This window comes from Pinus tabuliformis, chromosome 6 (genome assembly GCF_031772625.1).
Source record: "Pinus tabuliformis cultivar Carrire ecotype Pingquan chromosome 6, CPIR1, whole genome shotgun sequence".
Lineage (NCBI taxonomy): Eukaryota > Viridiplantae > Streptophyta > Pinopsida > Pinales > Pinaceae > Pinus > Pinus tabuliformis.
The window spans coordinates 564,546,164-564,570,667 of NC_142292.1; the positions used below are offsets into that span (position 1 = coordinate 564,546,164).

The window sequence follows — 24,504 nt, forward strand, 5'->3', positions numbered from 1 at the left end:
AGAAGGCAGATCTGGGCTTAGGAGCCCCAAAACTTGAAGCCCTTGTTCTGAAATTTTTTATTTTGCTTCAGATCTTGAAATTTATTACAAAATCTTTAATGGTTGACCTTGCAAAAATATTTGGGACAAGATATTGCCCCTCCAGGGCCTAGATCTGTCTCAAAACCCCCAGATATGCTTGAAAAAAATCTCAAGTTTGAAGATTTACTTGGTTGATTTCTCAGATCTATTCCTGTAAACAATCTTTGAGCCTAGATCTTGCCCTCCAAGGTCTATATCTAGCTCAGATCTGAAGATTTTCTTGGTTGATTTCTCAAATCTATTCCTGCACACAATCTTTGAGCCCAGATCTTGCCCTTCAGGGTCTAGATCTAGCTCAGATCTGAAGATTTTCTTCACTGATTTCTCAGATCTATTTCTACACAAGTGAAAAGAGAAAAACCCAATACCCAATATGTACAAAAATAGAGAAAATCCCAAAAACCCAAGTGTTAAAATTCAAAATTATGTTACAAAATTTCAGATCTACACAAGTAAATAACAGATCTATACAAATAATTTACAGATCTATACAAATAATTTACAGATCTATCAGATCTGAGGAGTATGAGTCAAACTCTGCTCCCAGATCTGATAATCTAAGGATCTTAATAGCTAGATCTATCAAAATTTCCCACAAAATATTTAAAATATTTTGAAATTTTAGAGAGGTACTAGCCCAAAAACACCTTGTAGAAAAAAAGATTATCGTTAGATAAATCCTGAGGCTTATATGAAGTAGGCTCTTTAGAAAATGTGTTGAGAGTTGGCTGGTCCAACTGAAGACTATCCCCAAACGCTCAATGAGAACTTGAGAGATCTTTTGCAAACACTAGATCAACCATCAAATCAAGTAGAGAAATAGAGGTACCTGCTACTTCAATCAAAATTAAAATGTTACCCTAGATTCGACAAACTGAATAAGGTACCTGTATCTAGATTATTCTAAGAGAGCTATTGATTGATAGTTTTCACATAATATTAAGCCGAAATTAAAACAATGTTACCATATATTCATGAAAAGGAACACTACAGCACGTTGAAACCCCAAAGAATTTTGCATTAATTCAAAAAAGTATACAAGAGAGCTTGAGCTTAGTACACGATCCAGAGATTGGATGATCTCAACTGACAACTGACCTCCTATTTAAAGATAAATCTTCCAATGGCTAGTTCGAGTGATCTTTGTCAAAGTAATCTCGACCGGTGATAAGAATCAAAATTTCTTTTAATCTCATCCGTCAAAATTTTAATTTTTGAGGAAATTTCGAATTTTTCAATTAATGCATTTTAATTAATTCAAAAATTAAATTTTTTGAATTAATTTCCTTAAAATTTTGACTTTGACTTAACCCTAGGGACCAAAGGCTTAAAATTTAGCAAAATAATCAATTAACCTTAGTCCCTGGACCTCTTAAAATTTAATTTTTAAAGGACCCACGAATTTTGCCTTTGGAAAACTTAAATTTACCTAGGACCTATAATTAATTAAATTTCTGGCTTAGGATTTTAATTAATTTTGGCCAGAAAAATTAATTAATTACCCTATGAGGGGATAAATTATTTTTCTAACCCTCAAGGCACTTTACATCATGATTTTTACATTTTTTACATCTCAAGGGGAAAAACCCATTTGCAAAAGATCCTCACAGACTACCCAATTCTGCGACACCAAAATATAATCTAGTGGATCAAACAATTTGTAATAAAATAACCTAACCAAATAGTTAGGATTATTCCCAAATCACCTTTACACAGACTCGATCTAGAACACTAGGACTCCCTTAAGATCCCAGTGACAAAATCCACTCCGGCTTTGGGGTAACGCTGAAGGAAAACTTTGCCGACCATCTGAGAATGGATCGGTGAGACAAAAAACCTCCTAGAATGTAGATCGTCACCAGAAAATTAGGTTTACCTAGGCAATTACATACACGACACGGATCTGCTGATGATGATAGTTGAACAACACGAACACGTCGATCAGGCGCTATCCCTTTTGGGAGAAAAGGGGGTGTACTGCTATGGGTCGTTGACACGTGGTGGTCAACACACTCCATCTTGTTCATCAGTGAGGGAGCTTGGATTCTTCTTGACAAGTTGCTTCTAGCAGATTGATGGGGACCATTATATTTGTCCTTGTTGTATGCCCTACAATCCTTTTCCATATGCCCAAAATTTGTACAAGAATAGCAATAGCCAAAAAATATACTTTTGTACTTGGGGGATGGAGATTGCCTTGATGTACTTCTAAATTCATTCTGTCTTGGGATCCTTTGATCAAATTTATTGCCTCTTGCATTCTTGACAACCATTGCATATCTTCTTGGAGTAGGGTTTCTTCCAATGTCGTCTTGACTCCTTTGCTTGCTTTTGTTGGAACTAGGGGTATCAATATTTCTTCAAAGCTTCTACACATCCTTTTTGTTTGAAGCATTAGAGTTTGCATCATTTCTGCTTGTGAGTTCACCTGCATAACCAAGACTTGACTTATCAGGGGGGGATCTTTGATGACTAAGAATGTCATCTAGGGTTTGAGAGCTCTTTAGATTGTTGTTCAGATGATCAATTTCTTTCCTTAGGAGATTAATTTCTTCTTTCATCATTTTGCATTCTTCATCCTTCTTTGCTAGATGATTCCCTATTTCTGCCTTCATCCTCGTTGCTTCACATGATTCAGCCTTGAGAGAGGTGATATTTGATTTTAATTTGAAGATCTCTTCAACCTTTTCTTCTAGTTGGCATGTCATAGTGTTTATTTCCTTTTTTGCTTCATTGAATTGTCCTTCCAGGAGGGCCAAAACTTCCATCACCCTTTCAACTCCTTGTGCTTGTTTCTTTGCTTCTTCCAACTGAGATTTAAGGGAGGAGCCATTTTCCTTGTATTGACCAATTTTTCCTTCAAGTCTTCATGCCTTTGTTCAAGATGGTTTGACAAAGACTCTTCCCTTTTCTTTGCTTTGTCTAATTGATTTGTCATGGATATGCCTTGTTCATGATGCCTTTTCTTGTTTTGATGCTATTCGCCCTTAAGCTTGGTGAACTCCATATCTCTTTCTTGTACTTGTAGCTTAACAATGTCAACCTCCTTCCTTGTTTTGTCAAGGTCTATGTTGCGGGGGAGCGTCCCCCCCCTCGAACCCGCTCTCGAATCGCGCTCCGGGCGGGAGCGGCTCGGGAGCGCGCTCCCAAAATCGCTCCCGGACGGGAGCGACTTTCGGGAACGCGCTCCCTTAAAAAAATTTGCGCTCCCTGGTCTGTTCGGAAGCGATTTAGGGAGTGATCGCTCCGGCGCTCCCGGAGCGATTTTTAATGCCCGGGAGCGATCGCTCCCCGATCGCTCCGGGAGCGATTCGCGTGAGGCCGGGAGCGGGTCGGCGGAAAAAAATTCCGCGGACCCAAAAAAAAATTCCGCGGACCCAAAAAAAAATTAAATTTAAAAAAAAAAAATTTGGTTTTAAAAGGCCAATGGGCCAAAAAAATATTCATTGCTACTTCATTGAGCTTGAGTTTGGCGCTGGAGCAAGAGCAAAGGAGCGAGGAGCAAGTGTTGAGAAGCGAGGAGCAAGTGCCAAGGAGCGAGGAGCAAGTGTTGAGAAGCGAGGAGCAAGTGCCAAGGAGCGAGGAGCAAGCCTGCAGAGGTAAGTAACTTAGTAATTTAGTTAGTTTAGTTGGTTAGGTAGTAATTTAGTTAATTTAATTTAGCTTATTGAGTTTAAAAATCATGTATTTAAATCAAATTAATAAATTAAATTAATTAATTCCAATAAATTAAATTAATTTGCAGATTCAAGAATCAAAACCCTACAAACATCAAACACCATGGACCTGGCTATATTTCTTGGCATTTTCCTCTTCCTGGTCCCTTTTATGGTTATTATGGTGTTGGAGAGTAGGAAACGGAGGGGCCAGCCTCAAACTGAAGAGGGGGATGAAGAAGCTGGAGAAAGTCAAATGGGTGAAAACCCCGGTGAGGAGGAGCTGGAGGAGGGTGAACATGACCCTCAAAAAACTAAACAAGACCAAACTCCATTGTGGAAATATGTTAACAGGGCTGAAACAGGGAGAGGGGGTGGAACCACTAAATTTCATTGCCCCCATTGCAACACTGATTACACAGGTTCATACACCCGTGCTAGAAGACACCTCTGCGGGAAAAGGCCATGGGATGAAATAGGAATCAAAACTTGTACAGCGGTGTCAACAGCGGAGAGAGCCAAATACATAAGGGAAGAGGAGGAAGCCCAATACAGAACAAAAAAATCAAGGGGTTTCTTTGAACCAAGCTCACAATCACAAAGAACTCCTTCAGCATCCTCCCAAGGCAGTGGATATGGACATGGAGGCACAGGGTCATCATCTTTAAGGCGTAGAACCATATCAGATTTCCTTGATGAGGGGTGTAGGAATGATGTGGATTCAAAAGTTTACAGGTTTCTCTATGCATGTGGGATACCATTCAATGTTCTTCGCTCACCTTATTGGCACGAAATGGTTTCTGCCATAAATGATGCCCCTAAAGGATACAAGAGCCCTGGGTATGACAAGGCAAGAACCGTTGGCCTTGACCATGAAAAAGCAAAAATGTCACATTCTTTGAATAAAATGACAAGTTCTTGGACTGACCATGGGGTGTCCATTGTATCTGATGGATGGACAAATGTAAAAGGCAAGCCATTGATAAGTGTTTTTGCTGTGTCTGTTAGTGGTCCCATCTTTCTAGCTGCACATGATTACTCAGACAAGTTCAAGACCGCCATCAACATTGCAGAAGCATTACTTGAAACAATTGAGCGTATTGGCCCATACAATGTCATCCAAGTCATCACTGATAATGTTCCTAATTGTAAGGCAGCGGGAGCAATTATTGAGGATAAATACCCCAACATATTTTGGTCTGGATGTTTGGTTCACACATTGAACCTTCTGTAGCATGATATTGTCAAAAACAAAAATGAACAATACCAATGGATTGGTAATTTGTACAAGAAAGGCAAACAAATGATAAAATTTATTACAAATCATAGCAATACCCATGGCCTTTTCCGCAGTCACTCGAGATTGGAGTTGCTGAAGATTGCGAAGACTAGATTTGGTAGCTATTACCTCACCTTCAGGCGCCTTTTGAAGGTAAGAGAGGCATTAGCTAGCATGGTATCAAGTCCACATTGGCAGGTATTAAAGGAAAGGGCTACAAATGTAGCTGACATGGCAGGTTTTGAAATGGTGGAGGAGGCCGCTCTTGATGGGTAGTTTTGGACAAGTGTGAGGTAGGTATTGGATTTCACCAAGCCAATTTATCACATGATTCGGTTTGCAGATACAGACAAACCAGTGATTGTCGAGGTGTATGAGCAAATGGATACCATGTTGGGGGAAATAAAAGACATTGTTCATAATAGAGATCCCAACTTGTACAAACTGATTCATGATTGTGTGTGTGAACGGTGGAATAGGCTTAACCTTCCACTACATTGCTTGGCGTATATCCTTACGCCAAAATACTACTCTACATCTTGGTTGGGCCAACCTGCAGCAGGGGGTGGGGTTAGGACCAAACCCCATTTAGATCCAGAGGTAACTAAAGGATATTTGGAAGCATTAGAAAAGTTGGTACCTGACAGGGAGGAATGTGCAGCTGTGCGCCTTGAAATAGGCAGACACTTCAGTGGCACTGGTTTGTATGGTAACTTCCATGCAATGGACGACAAAGATAAATTTGAATCTTTCACATGGTTGGAAACATATGGCGGCCACGGACTTTTGCCAAAATTGGCAAAAAAAGTTCTTTCACAGGTTGTAAATTCTTCTTCTGCAGAGAGGTGTTGGAGCACCTACAGCTATATTCATAATGTGAAAAGAAACAGACTCAATGAAAACCGAGCAGAAAGCTTGGTTTATGTGCACTACAACTTGAGGTTGTTGAGTCATTACTGTGATCGGGCTAATGAGGATCCCACATATAAAATTTGGGACAATCACCCAGAGGATGACAATTTGGAGGATGGCATTGTACATATTGAAGAACTAGAAGAGGAACTTGTAAGGGATGAAAATGAAGCAGCTGCAGCAGCCATGCCACCTCCACCTCCACCTCCACCATCCAGTAGCAGTGCTCGAGGTTCGAGTCTTGTTCCTTTGCTGTCGCCACCTCCATCTACACCCTCGCGTGGAGGTTCTAGTTCTGGTCGTCGGTCTGTGCGGGAGACTCCTAGAAGACCACCACGACCTGCTTATACTCCTGGAGACTCTCGTGGCAAGGGCCACATGTAGATTTACAGTTTACTTGTCTTTTTTAGTTTCTATTAGACTTTAGTTTTCATAACTGTTGAGTTTTGAGTCCTTGACTCTTGACTCTTGACTCTTTCATATCATAATGATATTTTTTGTAAACATTATATCACTGTGACAATGAAAATTTGAAGTTTGAAGTTGGGCCTTGGCAATTATAACTCATTGGTAATGATTGTGAATTATGAATATGATGCTTTGTGAAAGACTAAAGTTGTTTCATTTCATCTCATTATTCATGTTTCATTTTATAAATTTTTAACATGTTAACAGTTAGAAGTTAGGACTTAGAAATATCTTCGATATTACTTCTTGTAATGGTTAAACTTAGCTTACAAGTACAACTTTGGTGATCAATGATGATAAATGTTATTGAATTTTCAATTCTGAAAGCTTGAAGTTGAAACCTTAAGATTGAATTTGATGAATCATGATTTATAAGACTCAATATGTTGCAGTTGTAATATGTATTTTACTAACTTGTGGACATGGTTGATGACGATTATAATTTCTAGATGATTGATGTGATATGGTTCAATGATCAATCTATGTTTTTTTTATGTTTTTTATGTCTAATTCATCATTCTACATGTTTTTGTTGACATATATGTATCAAAAATTAAAAAATATAAAAAATATATATATTTTTAAAAAATCGCTCACGGATTCGCTCCCAAACCGGGAGCTTCTGAAAATGGTCGCTCCCGCTCCCGTTTTCGCTCCCGCTCCCGCTCCCAAGTAACATAGGTCAAGGTCATGGTCACCATCTTGTGCTTGCTTCTTGAACACTTCATTTTCCTTTTCAAATTGCTTATCTCTTCTAGGGTAGCTATAAGTTTTGCCTTGAGATCTTCTTCATATTCTTCATCTTCTAGGTATTCCTTAGTATTGATGTCTTCACATTTGTTTTCAGCTTCCTTTATGCGTTGTGGACTTTTTTCTTGCTTTTCATCAGCTTCTTCATTAGAGGTCATGGTTAATGCTCCTTTTGAGTGAAGATTTTGAAGTTTGTCCCACATATATTTTGTTGAAGGATATTTTTCCACTTTGATCTTTGTAGGATCTGGTAGCCCACTCAAGATTTGACTTTATTGCTCTTGCATTATATTCCTTGGATTCTTCTTCCATCGTGCTTTCAGTAATCACTGATTCCCAGACTTCAAAACCTTGAGCCATTAAAAAATTCTTCATTCTTGCCTTCCATATATCAAAGTTTCCATTGAACAATGGAGCTTTCCCAATTTGATTATCTTCTGTTTTCATGGTTGAAGAAGAGACATCTTTAGAAGGATTGGAGGCTTTCTTCCTTGGCTTTGCCATTTGTGTTCTAAGGATCTACCTTCAAGCTGTTAGGCTTTGAGTGAAGGTACTGGCTTTGATACCAATTGTTGGAAATACTGAGAGGGGCGTGAATTAGTATTTCTTTTACAATTGTTGTTTTACCAGTTTTTAGATCACTTATAACCAGAACACAAAATCAACAATATAGAATAAATGATTTTATTAATCAAAAGTATCGAGGACTTCAATCCTCTTTTTTACAATAAATCAGGTACAATTAATGTTTAGGACTCCAACCCTAGATGAAGACACTAATCTCCAATCCAATAGGCTCCAACCTGTACTTTGCGAAGCACCCACTTGGACTTCACAAGACTCCAACCTCTAGGGATCCAACGCTATCTTCCCCAAGGCTTTAACCTTGTCTTTATGAGGCACCAACCTCTAGAGCTCCAACACTCTCACTGGTACAGGCTCCAACCTGATCTTCTTGAGGACTCCTATTCTCTAGGGCTCCAACCCACTGCTTCATATCTTCAATATGAATTCAGTGGTTCTTCAAGGCTCCTAATATCTTCTGCAACCAATCCTGACAAAATCTTCACCTTCAACAATGCCCTCAATCGATCTCCAAAGCACTTAGCTCATCAATGACAACTTTATCTTCTTAGAAGCTGTCACCACAACTCTTCATGTTACCCAAACAATTTCTCCAAGGTCACATTATGAGGGCTTCATCATGATCTCCAAGGGTGCTTTCAGGATCAACTTCTACAAGTCTTCCAAATGTCTTCAAGAATCCCTCAAAGTGTCTTCAATAGGCTGCCCCAAGATATCTTCAATAAGTTGCTCAAGTTCTGCACCAAACAATTCTTTTAGTGCTTCACAATGTGCTCAAGGATGATACTCCAAGGTCTGCTCAAGAATATCCCTAAGACAACTCCAAAATTACTTAAAGATGTCTTCACAACTCCGAAATGTATGGACAGTCTCCATAGGTCGAAAATGCAGTCACAAAAGTCTTGTGCACAAATTTGTCACAGGTTCGAGGGTGACAGGGTTTAAACCCTTAACGTCCAGGCTTCAATTTCCGAGTTCCATAGTCCTGAGTATTAATCCGAGCTTCTAGTTCTTTAAGGTTTATTGCTGGTCCGAGTTTCAACAAGTTGCTATCCACACACCAATTTGTAATGATTTTTTTCCCTTAAGGAAAAATCGTAATTTTCATTAAGATAAGAAAATTACATGTTGTAGATGCTTATAGAAGCATATGCTGTAAGTTGGGGCGACTCGCCCTTCAAAAATACTGAGTACAAAAAACCCCCATTGGGAGTGCTGATAGTGATAGCATATTGACATGTCAAAATATATATGTACAACATAGTGTTCAATCTGAATATATACGGGATGGAGATAAAAAATATACAAAAAACAGGCCTTACAAGCCCCTATACTCTAATGTCAATATATGGCATGTGGTAGTACTGGTAATGGTCCCCGTCCAACTACTCCAGGATCAGCCATGAACCCCTAGGCCAAACTGCAACCTCCTTGGAAAGTTGGTTGGAAACTTGATTACGTTCCCTGTAGATATGATGGCAAATAATGGTATCAAATTGAGCCCTTAAACAAAGTGCATCATCCAATATATGCCTCAGAGAAAATGCATGACAAATAGATATATTGTTGAACCAATTAATAATGTTCTTGGAGTCCCCAAATATTTGTAGATGTCTACACTGTTTTTGTAATGCAAATTGTAGAAGATGTCTGAGTGTGATTAGTTCAGTAAAATTGTTTGTCCCATTAACCGGCCCCATCTAGATTTTGAAAAAATGAGAGTCAGATAAATATAGCATGACTCCCCGCTGCATCCCTCCTCTTGTGTAGAGCCATCAAAGTAAGCCCAGGGAATGTTTTTATCAGTGTTGATAATATCGCCGAGATTCGTAAATATCGCGCGATTTTCTTGAAAACGAGATATCGGCTGGAAAATATCGCGAGAAATCCGAGATTTCGGCGATATTTTTATAAAAATCGCGCGACGATGGTGAATATCGCCGGCAGAGTTTATAAATTGGGTTTTTGTTTACCGTCAAAGCGTCATTTGATTTTCGTGAGCTGGAGAGTCGAGACGCTGCGAGTGCGAACAGTGCGGAGGGTTTGAACTTTGGCTGCGAAGGAGGGTTTACAGCGGCCAGCCTACAGGTATGCACGTCATTCTATATGCATGGAGAGTCGAGACTATATACGCACAGTCTATAACTTATTACAGTGATCGCATGGTTTGTCTTCTACAGTCATCGCATCTATATTTTGTGGCTTGTATTCTACATTGATCGCATGGCTCTTATTTATCCCACATATGTTATCTATGGCTTGCCTCTATTCTGTGAGCATTGCTCATATACAGTGGCAACGATTATTCTGTTACACAGTGGCAAAGATTACTTTGTCTCGCATTGAAATTATACAGGAGCAACGATTGGTAAAAGCTTGATAGTGACATAGAGAAATGGCGTTGACTCTACATGGCAGTAAAACTTGGCATATCAATGACTATGACCTTGCTATATGATGACAATGGCAGAGTAATCTATATGACAACAAGATCGAAACCTACATGATAAACTTTTGACATATAATATCCTCAATGTATACACTGCCTGTAGCAGCCAAATCGCAGTCCTCTAACGCTGTTATTGAATACATTTATATTTTATGATTTTAATGTCTTTTGACTCTTTTCTACATAGCTTGACTAGGGTCCTTTGTGTGAAGATTGCAGATTACATAAATGATATTTATTATTTATTATTGACTATGACACATAGATTTGAAAACCTTGTGACTGTCCTTAATATTTTCAGAAGCATGTGATCACAGATAGCAAACACAATAAAAGATGCCTATTTGTGACTGATAAGGCTACCCTGCTACCGTAGTCTCCACTTTAACTGATCAGTGAGATGAAGATCACAAGCAAACCCATGCTCAACTTGCAGATGCACTGAAAGTGACTCTAAGGCCTGTGTTATCTCCTTAGTTAATAACTTAATCCCTTTGCTTTTGAGGGTCAACAAGTAACCAACATCATGATCAAAGTAATAGATGCTGTATAGGTAGCAATGAGCATATTACTCTGCTGCCAAAGTTAGCATACCTGTAAACCTGTATAAAGATATGGCTGAACCTGTAAAATTGCAGCGTTGCAGTTATACTGTTATTGCTCTTACACTTTTAATTTTTAAAAGCTAGGCTATTAAAAATTTAATTTTCTTTCAAGACCTTTGGATTTTTCTTGTAGAACTTTGTTAAAGTTTAGTCCATTTGTCTTTGAAGAATGAGGATTTGATATTGAGACCTGCACCCATGGAATTTCGTAAATTCGTATTACTTATTAACTTATTAAGTTACTAATTCCAAATTTTTTTTGGTGCTGTAGGTTTCCTTTTGAGTTAGCCCACTACAAAATACAAATATGCCAAAAAACTTGGACCCATTTTGGGAGTATGGGATCCCTGATGGTGGGACAAATCGTGCATATCTTTCATGCAAATTGTGTGGGGACAAGATGACAGGTGGGGTTACACGACTGAAATACCATCTTGCTAGACTCACTGGACATGATGTTGGCATTTGTCAAGTTTCTAGTCCGGAGCTTATACGAAAAGCTCTTGAGGCAATTGAAGAAAAGGACAGAAAGAAGGAAGAGGCGGAAAGAAACAAAGCTGAACGTCCAGGTAGATCTTTTGGGATATCTTCTCCTGATTTTGATGTTCAGGGTAGTGGCCCTACTGGCCCTAGTGGGAGGGGCTCCACAACTGGCACACCATCACATGCTAGCGCTACTGCTAGTGTGAATGCGAGGTCATCATTTTTTGTTCCACGAACAGGAGCTGGAGCACAGCCTGGCATAAAATCGCTTTATAAAAAAAAGGAGAAGGAAGAAGCAGATAGAGTCATGGGGAGGTGTATTTTTTGGAGCGACCTACCTCTCAGCATCACAAAAACCAATCCATTTTGGCAACCAATGTGTGATGCTATTGCTGTTGTGGGCCCAGGGTACAAAAGTGCCACATATGAGGAGTTGCGGGGGCCAATTCTTCAAGCAGAAAAACAGGACATCAACTCTAGATTGGCGGAGTTGAAACAGACATGGGAAGTCACTGGATGCACAGTGATGTCTGATGGTTGGACAGATAGGAAGGGTAGGACCCTTCTAAATTTCTTGGTACATTGTCCTAAAGGTACCATGTTTATTAAATCGTTGGATGCATCAGAACATATCAAAGATGCAGCAACGATATGTGAGTTGTTAGATGGGTTCATTCAGGAGATTGGTGTGCAGAATGTGGTGCAAGTCGTAACAGACAATGCAGCTAATTATGTGTCTGCCGGCAGAATGCTTATGGAGAGGCATCCCACATTGTTCTGGACTCCATGTGCAGCGCATTGTCTTGATTTGTTGCTTGAGGATATGGGGAAACTCTCCTTCATCAAGGAGGCAGTTGATATGGCTAGGAGCATCCCCAAGTTTATTTATAACCATGCTTTTGTTCTTAGCCTTATGAGGAGGTTCACTAGAAACAAGGAGTTGCGGCGTCCTGCCATCACACGTTTTGCCACAACCTTTATTACTCTTCAGTCTTTGCTTCGATGTCAGTACGAGTTGAAGCAAATGTTTGTGTCTGATGATTGGCGTGGTTGTAGATACAGCAGGAGACCTGATGGGAGAGCCATTGAAAAAATGGTGTACTCTGAGACATTTTGGCGTGGAGTACAAGAAGCATGTGCAGTTAGCGAACCTATAGTAAAGGTTCTTAGATTGGTGGATGGAGAGAAGCCTGCAATGCCTTATTTGTATGAGGGCATGGATAGGGCCAAGGAGGCCATTCGTTCCTATTATGCAGACAAGGGTTCTGCTGGCCTTAATAGGCAGATGATGTTATGGGATGTGATCGATAGTCGGTGGACAGGGATGCTTCATCGACCCATTCATGCAGCAGCACTCTTCCTCAACCCTGCATTTGCATACAAATGCAAATTTCGTTTTGATGGCGAGGTGATGGAAGGGCTCCATTCCTGTATTGAGAGGATGGTACCTGATTCTGAGCTTCGTCGCAAAATCAGCCGCGAGATACATAGTTATCAGGATTGTGTTGGCCTATTTGGCTTTGATGATGCCATTAAGGAAAGGGCCCTCTTCATGCCACGTAAGTGACAAGTCATCACTCATTAGAAATTAGAAATTTGAATTTAATTATGTTTTAACTTTTAACTTTTAACTTTTTGAATTTTTTATTTCATTATTTTGTTGTAGATCTTTGGTGGCGAAGCTATGGTGCAAGGGTACCAAATTTGCAAAATTTGGCTATACGAATCTTGAGTCAAACATGTAGCTCTTCAGGGTGTGAGCGCAATTGGAGTGTATTTGAGAAAATACACGCCAAAAAGCGCAACAGGTATAACTTTGAACTCAAGCCTTCAGTTGAGCAATTACACTTATTGTAATTTTTAATTTTTAATTTATGACCTTCAAGTGTCAAGAGTCAAGAGTCAAGACTCATTACTTTTTTTGACACTCTTACAGGTTGGAGTTCGCACGCCTCAACGATTTGGTGTATGTGCATTACAACATCCGACTTCGAGTGAGGCAAATAGAATCATCAGTGGATCCAGATGCCATTTCCTTAGACAATATTGATGTATTGTCTCCGTGGAGGGTGGAGTCTCAGGAGCCCATATTGGAGGAGTCACCTTCATGGTTGGAGGAGCCAGTGGCAGATGATCCATTAGAGCAGGGGCAGCAAGAGGAGGACTCGGAGTCAGAGGAGCAGCAACACTTAGAGGAGGAGCAGGAGGAGCTGGAGGAGGACACTGCGGGAGCATCAGCATCAACACCATCTGCTATAGATATAGGAGAGCATAGCTCCATGCCTATCACTCATTATTTGACATTAGGTGCAGAGGCAGTGTCAGGGCCTTCTACTACTAGGGGCAGGCCTGACAAACAACCCATCATGTTTTCCCGTAAAAGGGGGAGAGGGCAGTAGATAGATAGCTGCTAGTTTTATTTGTTATGCTACATGTAACTCATGATGATGAGATACTTTTATTATTATATGTGATGTTATTTTGTATTGGTTCTCCACATTTGAGTCCTTGAATGGACAATTATCAGGGATTAGCACGATTTGGTATCGCCTTTGATATATCATTTCTATTTGACATCATATATATCAGTGTTTTCTTCATATTTATGTGCCAATGTGTTTAAACTTTATTTCATGTTGTTATTGCTTTATATGTTTAAAAATCTGAAAAAAATGAATATATTATGCATTTTTTATGCTTGCTTTTGTTGTTTAAATTCTGAACATGAAGATGTTGCTTTAAAAATTAAAATAGTTTCTTGAGTGTTTGCTGGGCACTGTATAGTTATACTCGTTTAATGCCAATTTTTTGTTTTTTTTGTGCCCTAGGTTTGAATTAGTTCACTACAAATGTCAAATATGCCAAAAGCCTTGGACCCATTTTCGGAGTATGGGGAGGCTGTTGGTGGGGCAAATCAGGCATATATATCATGCAACTTGTGTGGGACCAAGATGTCAGGAGGGATTACACGATTGAAATACCATCTGGCTAAACTCTCTGCATATGATGCAGCAGATGTGATGCCTTGTATGGTTTCTAGTGCAGAGGTTATACAAAAAGCTCGTGAAGCAATTGCTGAACAAGACAGAAAGAAAGCTGCTAGGGAGAGGCCAATGGTCTCAGATAGATAGCTGCTAGTTTTATTTGTTTTGCAACTTTTGCTACATATAAGTTTATAACTCATGATGATGAAATACTTTTAAACTTTTATATATGTGATGTTGTTTTGTTTGAGTCCTTGATTGGACAATTATCACTATCAGGGATCAGCAGGATATGTGATGTTATTTTAATTTTTGTTTGAGTCCTTGATTGGACAATTATCAATTTATCACTATCAGGGATCAGCAGGATTTGGTATCGCCTTTGAAGTTTGATGTATCATTTCTATTTGACATCATATATATCAGTGTTTTCTTCATATTTATGTGCCAATGTGTTTAGTTCATGTTGTTATTGCTTTATATGTTTAGAAATCTGAAAAAAATGAATATATTATGCATTTTTTATGCTTGCCGATATTTGCCGATATTTTGCCGATATTTTCGCCGATATTTCCGATAAGATATTTTCCGGACCCTCGCCGATATTTTCCCGATACCGATATTATCAACACTGGTTTTTATCAATAACTCCAGGGATAACAGTACGCTGGGAGGTAGGAAGATCATCATCAGGAATAAGGGAATAGATGGACAGGACCCGAACTGAGATAAGATTCCATATAGGTGTTATGTTACTGAAAATAAGCTTGTTCCTAGCAAGCCAAATGGCCCAGCAGACAAGGATAGGAATATTTCGAGCCTTAAGTGGCCTGACCATCGACCACCAAGTATTCTAGGCCTCCTGAATAGAATTGCCTTGCCATCGGGTGGGTAAGGGAAGAGACGAGAGGAGCAGACCCCAGAGATCCATTGTGACAAGACAGTGTAAAAAGAGATGATCAATGCTTTCAGAGTTTTGATGACATAAACAACACCACGAAGGTCCATTAAAGGAGCGTTTCTTAAGGTTATCCCCAGCGGGGGTTTTGTTTCGGAGAACAGTCCACGTGAAGAGTTGAGAGCGGGGGGGGGTGCTTTCATCTTCCACATTATGCTCCACCACCTCTCATGAACTGGTGGTCGATAAGCATAAAATATTACAGGGCATCCATCCTTAGGGGTATAATTGTTGTGCTTAGCCTTTGCCCAAATCAATTCATCGTCCCCTTAGATAATCCTGACATGTGATTTGGTGAGGGCGTTAATGTAGTTAAACCAATCTTGATGCCATATATCTGGAATGTCTATGTTGACACCTAATCATCAGTATTGGGTGAATATAATGTAAATAAATAAATAAGTAATATGAACAATCATCGGGAGATGAAGTGAACAGTCTCTCCCTCATGTATATAATGAAGACCTACCTGAAGGAATTGAATATACAAATCAATTTTGCTTTGAGGAGTTACTGCCTGGTCTGACATGGTATCAGAGCCAGCTCCCAAAATAGTTGTAACTCCCTTTTGCCTACTGCTCTCTGTCCATTGTCTACTATGCTCTCTGTCCTCTCTGTCTACTGCGCAGTCTGCTCACTGCCTCTCTGCGTGCCTACTGTGCAGTCTATCTACTGTTCTTACTGCCTAAATTCAGAAAGCGTTGAGAGAGGGACGGCTTCAGAACTGGAATATTGTCTCCATGACCGTGAGAGTAAACCATTCCGCCCTCTGATCCAAAATTACTCTGAAGAACACTCTCCTCTGCGGAACTGTGGTGAACCCGTGAAGCATTATCTCCATTGAAGATGTTTCGTTGGAATAGCTCTGGTTGTTGCGTGGCCCCAAGAGCCATCGTGAGGCTGTCAAATTGAGCTCTGCGTAAGCACACCTGCGTTGATGTCAAAGCACACCAAGTTTATTGAGTGTTGATGCTGGTATATATGTTGAGTTTTTTGGCTGTACGATTGAAGTTTTTTGGCTATACGCTGATTGTATTAATGCTGTTTTGGAACGCTGATTCATGGTATGTAAAATATGATTAATACCATACGTTGAACACTGTTCATGGCATATGTTAAATGCATATGTAAGTTGATTTGAGCCATGCGTTGAATGTACATGGTGTGCGTTGAATATTGAATTGTTTTGGTACGCGGCGCCACTCTGATGAAGCGCTGTCCTATGATGTAAGTTGAGCCCTGATTTTTGTGAGTTGAATACACTGCCTATGAAGCGCTGTCCTATGCCTGATTTTGTGCATGTTTTAAAATCGCTGCTGTGTGTTAAAGTTTTTTGAAGGGTTGCATTGGGTGATCAATGTAACCGATATATATTTTGAATAGTGCCGATATATATGCCTTGGGTATTGACATTTGCTGTCAAGTTGAGTTTGTTGTCCAGTCATATCAGAACTATATTTTTTTCCCATTAAGAGTAAAAGTTTTGCAGCAGAAGTTTTTTTGTTACAGTATGCATTCAATCATATCCATCGTGGGAATAGTTCTCACTGGCAAAGAGAACTATCCTGAGTGGGCCCAGATGATAAAACACACGCTCATTGAGAGTTGTGGAAAGGAGTGTGTGTTGGAGACGGAGACAAAGAGCCAGAATAGCGTACATCACACAAATAGGTCGTCATTTGGGAAAACAGAGAAGAACAAAACTTATGCATTAATCGTAGCATTTGTAAATGAAGAGGTGAGTCGCCATATTTCACCATTTTCAATTGCTTTTGAAGCCTTACAAAAGCTGAAAGAACTCTATAACTCACATTCTGCACTTGAAGTTGTTCAACTCATGATTAAACTCTTCACTCTTGAACTGAAAAATAACGATCCTCTTGCTCTTGCATCCGAAGTAAAGTCTATAATGCATGGTATCAAATCCACTAAGGTTGAATTGGATATTCCTCTTATCGCTTTTCTCAAGGCACTTTATCCTACTTAGTCCAAGTATCTCGAGTCATTGCAAGCAAATGGAAATCTCAAAGATATTACCTTTGACTCTCTTGTGAAAAAGTTTGCTGAAAGAGAGAAAGCTTTTAGAAAGAAGATAGCCCCTGAATCTTCTGAAGAGGCTGTGTGTCTTGCTCATAAAGAAAAGCATCCTGCTCAAGATTCTTCAAGAGGAAGAGGTGGTCGAAGAGGAAGAGGAAGATATTTCAGAGGCAGGGGGGGTAGACACTCTCAAGGAGAAAACACAGATTTGCACTGCATACGCTGCAAAAGAAATGGATCACATGATGCCTCTACATGCAAGTTACCATGGGACAAAATTGAGCAGCAAAGAAACCAACAGAAAGGTAAAACTGATGATACAGACAAAGGTAAAGCAGCTGAATCCGCTCACTATGTTGTGGCACAATGTAATATTGGAGTAAACGAAGATTTATTTAATGCTTCACTTGCTTCTTGGAAAAATGATTGGTTGCTTGATTCAGGAGCAACCTGCCACATGACTCATAGAGAAGATTTTTTTGAAGAATTTATTGACAATGTTGATGGAGTAGTATACTTTGCAGACCAATCAAAAATCAAGCCATCAGGGCTTGGCACAATCAGGGTTCGATTGCTTGGTCTTCTAGACTTTCTTCTACATCATGTTCTCTATTTCCCACAGCTGAAGAGAAACTTGCTGTCCTTGGTCCACATCCGCCAGCAAGGTCACTCCATTCATATGTTTGATGACAAGCTTGAGGTGAGAAAAGCATCTAACCACTCACTTGTCATGAGGGGAATAGAAGAAGAAAGGCTTCTCAAGCTGCAAGGAACCTCTGCTCGTGCACAACATTTCTCATACAATTCTCATTATGAAGAAGGTACACTTCCATCAAGTTTATTATGGCATGCTAGATTTGGACATTTGAACTATGACAACCTCCGCTTGTTGAAGAAAAATGGTGTTGCTGGTTTGCCTACAATTCCTATGAAACTTAAGCAATGTGATGCTTGCATTCTAGGAAAGCATAGCAAACAGTCTTTTCATGATTCACATTCAAGAGCACATAGAAAACTTGAACTCATTCATTCAGATTTATGTGGTCCAATGCCTGTTCCTTCTGCAAATGGAAATAAATATATGATGACATTTATTGATGACTACACCAGAATGTGTTGGGTTTATTTATTGAAGAACAAATCTTATGCTTTTCAAACATTCAAGAACTTTCATAAATGGATTGAAAATGATGCACAATCGCATATTGGGTCTATTCACACTGATAATGGAAAAGAATACACATCAAATGAATTTGAAAACTATCTTCGCCAACATGGGATCAAACATCAAACAACTGTGCTTTATAATCCCCAATAGAATGGTGTAGCTGAAAGAATGAATAAGACAATCTTAAATATGGTACGATCCAAGATCTTCTTCAAAAATGTAAAGATAATGTTTTGGGTTGATGATGTTCTATGTGTTGCATATATAAAGAATAGATGTCCATCTAATGCTATTAGAAACAAGACTCCATATGAAATGTGGTATGGACATGTTGCTTCGGTAAAGCATCTCAGGGTCTTTGGTTCCACCTGTTATGCCGTGATACCAAAGGTACATAGAAACAAACTTGGTGCTAGAAGTCGTAAGTGTATCTTCCTGGGGTATTCAAACACCTCCAAAGCATATCGTCTCTATGACGAAGTAAATAAAAAGTTTGTTGTATCTAGAGATGTAATTTTTCTTGAATCATCCAAAACTGACAATGTTGTTGAGCGACAACTTGATCGCTTGGATAGATTCGCAAAAGCAAAATTATTTCAAGAATTTGATAATCAAATTCCACATCTTGAAGGGGGGATTCCTGTACTAGATCAACATGTGGAATCTTCTTCTGAAGAACACTCTCCCCCGCATGAAACTCCAACAACGGATGATGCTTTAAGTGATGTGATTGATAGAATTGGGAGACTCAATCTTGATTCATTCCCAACTCAATCAACGGAGTAGCCTGGACCATCTGAGAAAGGTCCCCCAAAGTGGCTGACAAAGAGACTTGAAAGTGTTCATCCTAATGAGGTTGGAAAGACAGGAACTAGAAATTCAAACCGGCAAAATGGAGGTGATGTAGATGACTCTAATTCACCTGTTGATATGGATGTTTCTTATGATTGTGAATTGAATTTGTCTACAGATTTTGAACTAACTTCCTTCAAAGAAGCCGCTTCTCATGATGAATGGAAAGAAACGATGCAAAAGGAGTATGATGCCCTCATAAAGAATGGCACTTGGAAGCTGGTTGATCCTCCATTAGGAACCAAACCAATTGGCTGCAAGTGGGTCTACAAGAACAAGTATAAAGTTGATGGCTCACTTGACAAGCACAAAGATAGGCTTGTGGCAAAAGGTTTTGCACAGAAGGAACGGGTCAATTATGAGGAGACTTTTGCCCCCACAGCAAAATGGGCTACCATCCGGACACTCTTTGCCCTAGTAGCTCAGAATGGTTGGAAAGTCCATCAAATGGATGTAAAAACTGCTTTCTTGAATGGAGATCTAAAAGAGAATGTTTTTATGTGCCAGCCTGAAGGATTTGCTGTGAAAGGACATGAACATAAAGTACGCAAACTTGTGAAGTCTTTGTATGGCCTCAAACAAGCACCGCGAGCCTGGTATGAAAAACTAACTAAGCATCTTCTGAAACTCAATTTCAAACATTATGATCTTGATGATGCAACTTTATTTGTCAAGAAAGTTGGCAAAATAGTTGTATATATTGTAGTATATATAGATGATCTTTTGATGACAGGGAACAATGAAAGCTACATTGCATCCATAAAGAAGGAATTAGGGAAAGGTTTTGAAATGATTGATTTGGGCTATGTTCATTACTATCTTGGTATTGAAGTAACCCAACATCTGGATTCTGAAGTCCATATTTCTTTCTCAAAAGAAATACATTGGAGATCTGTTGAACAAGGTTGGCATGACAGAATGCAATCCTCTTACTACTCCAATGGAACAAAACTTAAAGCTCACATCTATTGAAGGAAAAGAATTTGAGGATGCAACAAAGTATAGACAGCTTGTAGGAAGTCTCAACTACCTAACTACTACCAGACCAGACATTTCGTTTGCTGTTGGAATCCTCTCCAGGTTTATGCAAAAGCCTTGTGAGGGACATTGATCTGGTGCAAAAAGAGTTCTAAGGTACTTGAAGGGAACTCAAGACTTTGGAATCAAGTATACACAGGTGGACGACTTCAGCTTGATTGGATACTCTGATTCAGACTTCGATGGAGACAAAGAAACTGGGGTATCTACTTCAGGATATGCTATGAGTCTTGGATCAGGAGATGTCTCCTGGAGATCACGCAAACAATCAGTTCCAACAGATTCCACAACAAAAGCAGAATACGTGGCAGCAGCTGAAGCAACAAAAGAAATTGTGTGGCTCAGGAAAATTCTTGAAGATTTGCAGGTAAAACAAGTACAATCAACTCCACTCATGATTGACAATACCTCTGCAATAAAGTTGGCCAAGAACCCAAAGTTCCATGATTGAACGAAGCACATCAATACTAAATATCATCTGATTCGACATCATGTTGAGGCCAAAACAATCCATCTCCATCATTGTTCCACTAATGAGCAAATTGCAGACATCTTCACCAAAGCACTTAGAAGAGAAAAGCTTGAACGATTCAGAATGATGCTTGGACCCACCAACATCCCTTTAGATTAAGGGGGGAATGTTGACACCTAATCATCAGGATTGGGTGAATATAATGTAAATAAATAAATAAGTAACATGAACAATCATCGGGAGATGAAGTGAACAGTCTCTTCCTCATGTATATAATGAAGACCTACCTGAAGGAATTGAATATACGAATCAATTTTGCTTTGAGGAGTTACTGCCTGGTCTGACAGTCTAGTTGGATAGCTAATTTCCAGGCTTCAGAAAAGAGATTGGAGTTCTCAGGATCTACAATCTGATCAAGATGTTTGATGCCTGTATTGGATAGATATGTAATCAATTCCTGTGGTAGACTGTATGCGTTGCCACTTCCTGTCCAGGAGTCCAGATCAACTCTGACAGAGGTACCTGACCTAATTCGCCAGGTTAGCCCATCACGTATATATGATATAGAATTAAGAACTGCTTTCCAGATAATCGAGATGCCAGTCCTGCTCTAAGAGGGTAGTCTAATCCAATCCAGAATACAGAGGGGGTAAATGTATTTTTGGAGGACAACCTCAGTCCATAGACTACGAGTTGTGAGAATCTGCCACCCCAATTTGGCTGCAAGAGCAGAGGAGAAATGAGTCAGGATTTTTAAACCCCACCCTCCCCATTTCTTAGGGAGGGCAATCAGCTCCCAACAGACCCATGCATATATTCGTCCTTCTTGACTTCCCTTCCATAGGAATCTGCAACATAGTTTTTGAATTCTCATAAGGATTCCCGTTGGGATCCATGCCAAGGACATCCAGTAGACAGGAGTAGCTTCCAAAACAAATTTGATGAGTACAAGGCGACCGGATCTTGAGAGGTATTTATGATGCCAGATATTGAGTCTGCGCTCAATCTTTGCCACCAGCCATATCCAATCTGCAATTCTGTAATGCAGAGGCTTTAGACAAAACCCAAGGTACTTGAGTCCATCATCCATAGATTGTAAGGTAAAGGGGAATAGTAACATAATTAAATATAAATCAGTCAGATCCTCAATACTCCAATTAAGGAAAAGAAGGACATCGTCTACAAATAATAAGTGTGTCAATGTGCAGTCGTTGGTGATCTTGATGCCTTGTATGCGCCCCGAGCGACATTCTTCAAATATAAGTCTACTAAGGCCTTCCATGATAAGCAAAAATAGTAGTGGAGAGAGGGGACATCCTTGTCTGAGTCCCCATTTTGCATGAAAAAATGGAGAAGCTGAGCCATTAATAAGAACACTGAAGGATACCTTAGTAATACAACACATTATCCAATTGATGAACTCCGGAGGAAAACCCAAATGTGTTAGTAGCATTCTAAGATATAGCCAGCTTGCACGATCAAAAGCTTTAGAAAGATCAACCTTTAGAATCATACCTTTCAATCTCTTTGTCTTGATAGAGTGGAGAACCTCTTGTGCTGTACCAATTGCATCATGTATCTGGCGATTATTGAGGAATGCAAATTGCTCAGGTGAGATATGTGCTGAGAGGATGGGTCGAAGGCGGTTGGCAATGATTTTGGCCATTATTTTGTAAATACAATTGCAGAGCGAGATTGGTCGAAAATCATTGAAGGATTCAGGACAGTTTGTCTTCGGTATGAGGGCAATAAAGGTGGAGTTGAAGGCATCATACATGCGACCCGAAGTATGACAATCCTCGATAATGCTAAGAAGATCCTCCCCAAGTATATCAAAAAAGGCTATATAAAACTCCACAGGCCATCCATCAGGTCCGGGACTCTTGTCCTTCTTAAACCATTTAAGTGTGGACTCTAGTTCCCCCATCGAGACTGGCTTAAGCAAATCCTCAACATCCTCCTGATCCACATAGTGGGGGAATAAACGAGCCACTCTTATGATTTCTGCCAACGATGCATTACGCGGAGCCCTATATAGATTCCAGAAGTGTGATGAGCCGAGAGAGGCCAGATGTTGAAATGATTGAACCCACTGTCCCTGATCATTTGTCATCTGCCAAATAATATTGATAGCACGACGACCATTGGCAAATTTATGATAGAATTTTGTATTGTCATCCCCTTCTTTCAGCCATATAGCTCTGCTTCAGAGTCTCCATGATTCTTCCATGTCCTTCAATATTTTATCCTGATCAGCAACAAGAGAAGTGAGATGTGTCTTAAAATCATCAGACAGATAGCCTCTTCCATGCTCATCCTCTAGGCTTGCAATCTCATATTCAATTGTTTGAAGGGATTCATCATCATGCAATCGTTTGTTATGGGCCCAATTCATAGAAATACGCTTGAGGCTGATGAGATTATGTGAGAACCCCTCCGATATGTTTCGTCTCAAGTTGGGAGGATTGGCCTTCCAATAGTCAGATACAAGACGGATATACTCTGGATCCTTCAACCATGTTGCATTGAATTTGAAAGGTGCTTTGGGCTTGTGATCATGGCCACTGATTTCAAGATATATGGGGGAATGATCTGACATACCCCTCGATCCAACCCACTGTCTGTAATTACGACACCTCCCTAATAATCTCTCCTTGATAAGGAAGCGATCCAATCTTCGGGCCAGCATTGCATCCCCTGTCCTTTTGTTCCTCCATGTCGGCTGTAGTCGAGCCAAGGGGATATCAATTAACCCATGCTCCTCAAGGAGGGATTCAAATGTATCGGATAGGGAATCAATCTGTGCATTGTGTCCCCATGATTCAACATATCCAATTGAAAAATTAAGATCACCCCCCAAAATGATATTATCAGCTTGGAGGGGACCTGATCGGAGGAGATGTTCCTAGAAGGTGACCCGGTTGTGGCAGGGACCATATACATTGATCAACCGAATGTCTAAGCATAGATCAAATGAATAAATGTCCGCCCCAATGTATCCAATCCCTCCCCAGATATTGGATAATTTGACCTTTCTAGGATTGAATCCCAATGCGATGCCTCCAAATCTCCCATTCACATCCAAAGCATGAAATTGCCAACTGGGAATCAGTGATTCAAGGGTTGGGATAATGTGATCAACTAGCTCGAGTGTCTCCTGTAAAAAGATTACATCCACCCTCTCTGTATTCAAGAGTTTGCAAAAGGCTAGTTTTTTGATGGGACTAGCTAGCCCTCGGCAATTGAAAGAGAGCCACTTCATTGGGGGGAGGACACCAAGGTGTTCTGTGCTCTAAGAACCTGATCAATAGCTAGTTGACGACCAACAACCACATTAATACCAACTTGTAAAATAACTTTTGAAATAGAGGGGTGGCCCTGAGATGGTTTCAAAGGCATGGGAGGGGAGATAAAACCAATACCACAAGAATCTTGGATTGGAGGGCGGTAGAGGGATCGAAGGTTATAGGAGTGGGAGCGAATAGAGGAGTCCAATGCCTCCGAGGATGAATCCGATAGGTTGTGCTCCGGGAAGGAGGGAGGGCTACAAGAAAAGATCGGGGAGGGTTTATTCAAGGGTCAAGTCAAGGAGGGGGGAGAAGATACAGATGCAAAACTACAATGAGATGCAATGGAGAATAACACAGAAGCAGAAGATGTAAGGGAATTGACAAAGGAGCAGAGATTGGAATTACCCGAAGAAAGCGCAGCAGCAGTCGTCGCCCGT

The 24,504-nt window shown here is 40.0% G+C and overlaps 2 protein-coding genes across 5 annotated transcripts in view; both read left to right on the forward strand.

Moving 5' to 3' along the window:
• The window catches only part of LOC149259765 (Clathrin adaptor complex small chain family protein), a 220,802-nt gene that overhangs the window by 90,567 nt on the left and 105,731 nt on the right, over nucleotides 1-24,504 (forward strand). The gene's annotated exons all lie outside the window — the stretch shown is intronic.
• LOC149259767 (uncharacterized) lies at nucleotides 11,625-13,893 on the forward strand. The gene is made up of 3 exons (XM_089377128.1): nucleotides 11,625-12,827; nucleotides 12,935-13,076; nucleotides 13,205-13,893. The coding sequence occupies exons 1-3, from the start codon at nucleotides 11,645-11,647 to the stop codon at nucleotides 13,665-13,667; spliced, it is 1,788 nt and encodes a 595-aa protein (XP_089233254.1). The 5' UTR covers nucleotides 11,625-11,644; the 3' UTR covers nucleotides 13,668-13,893.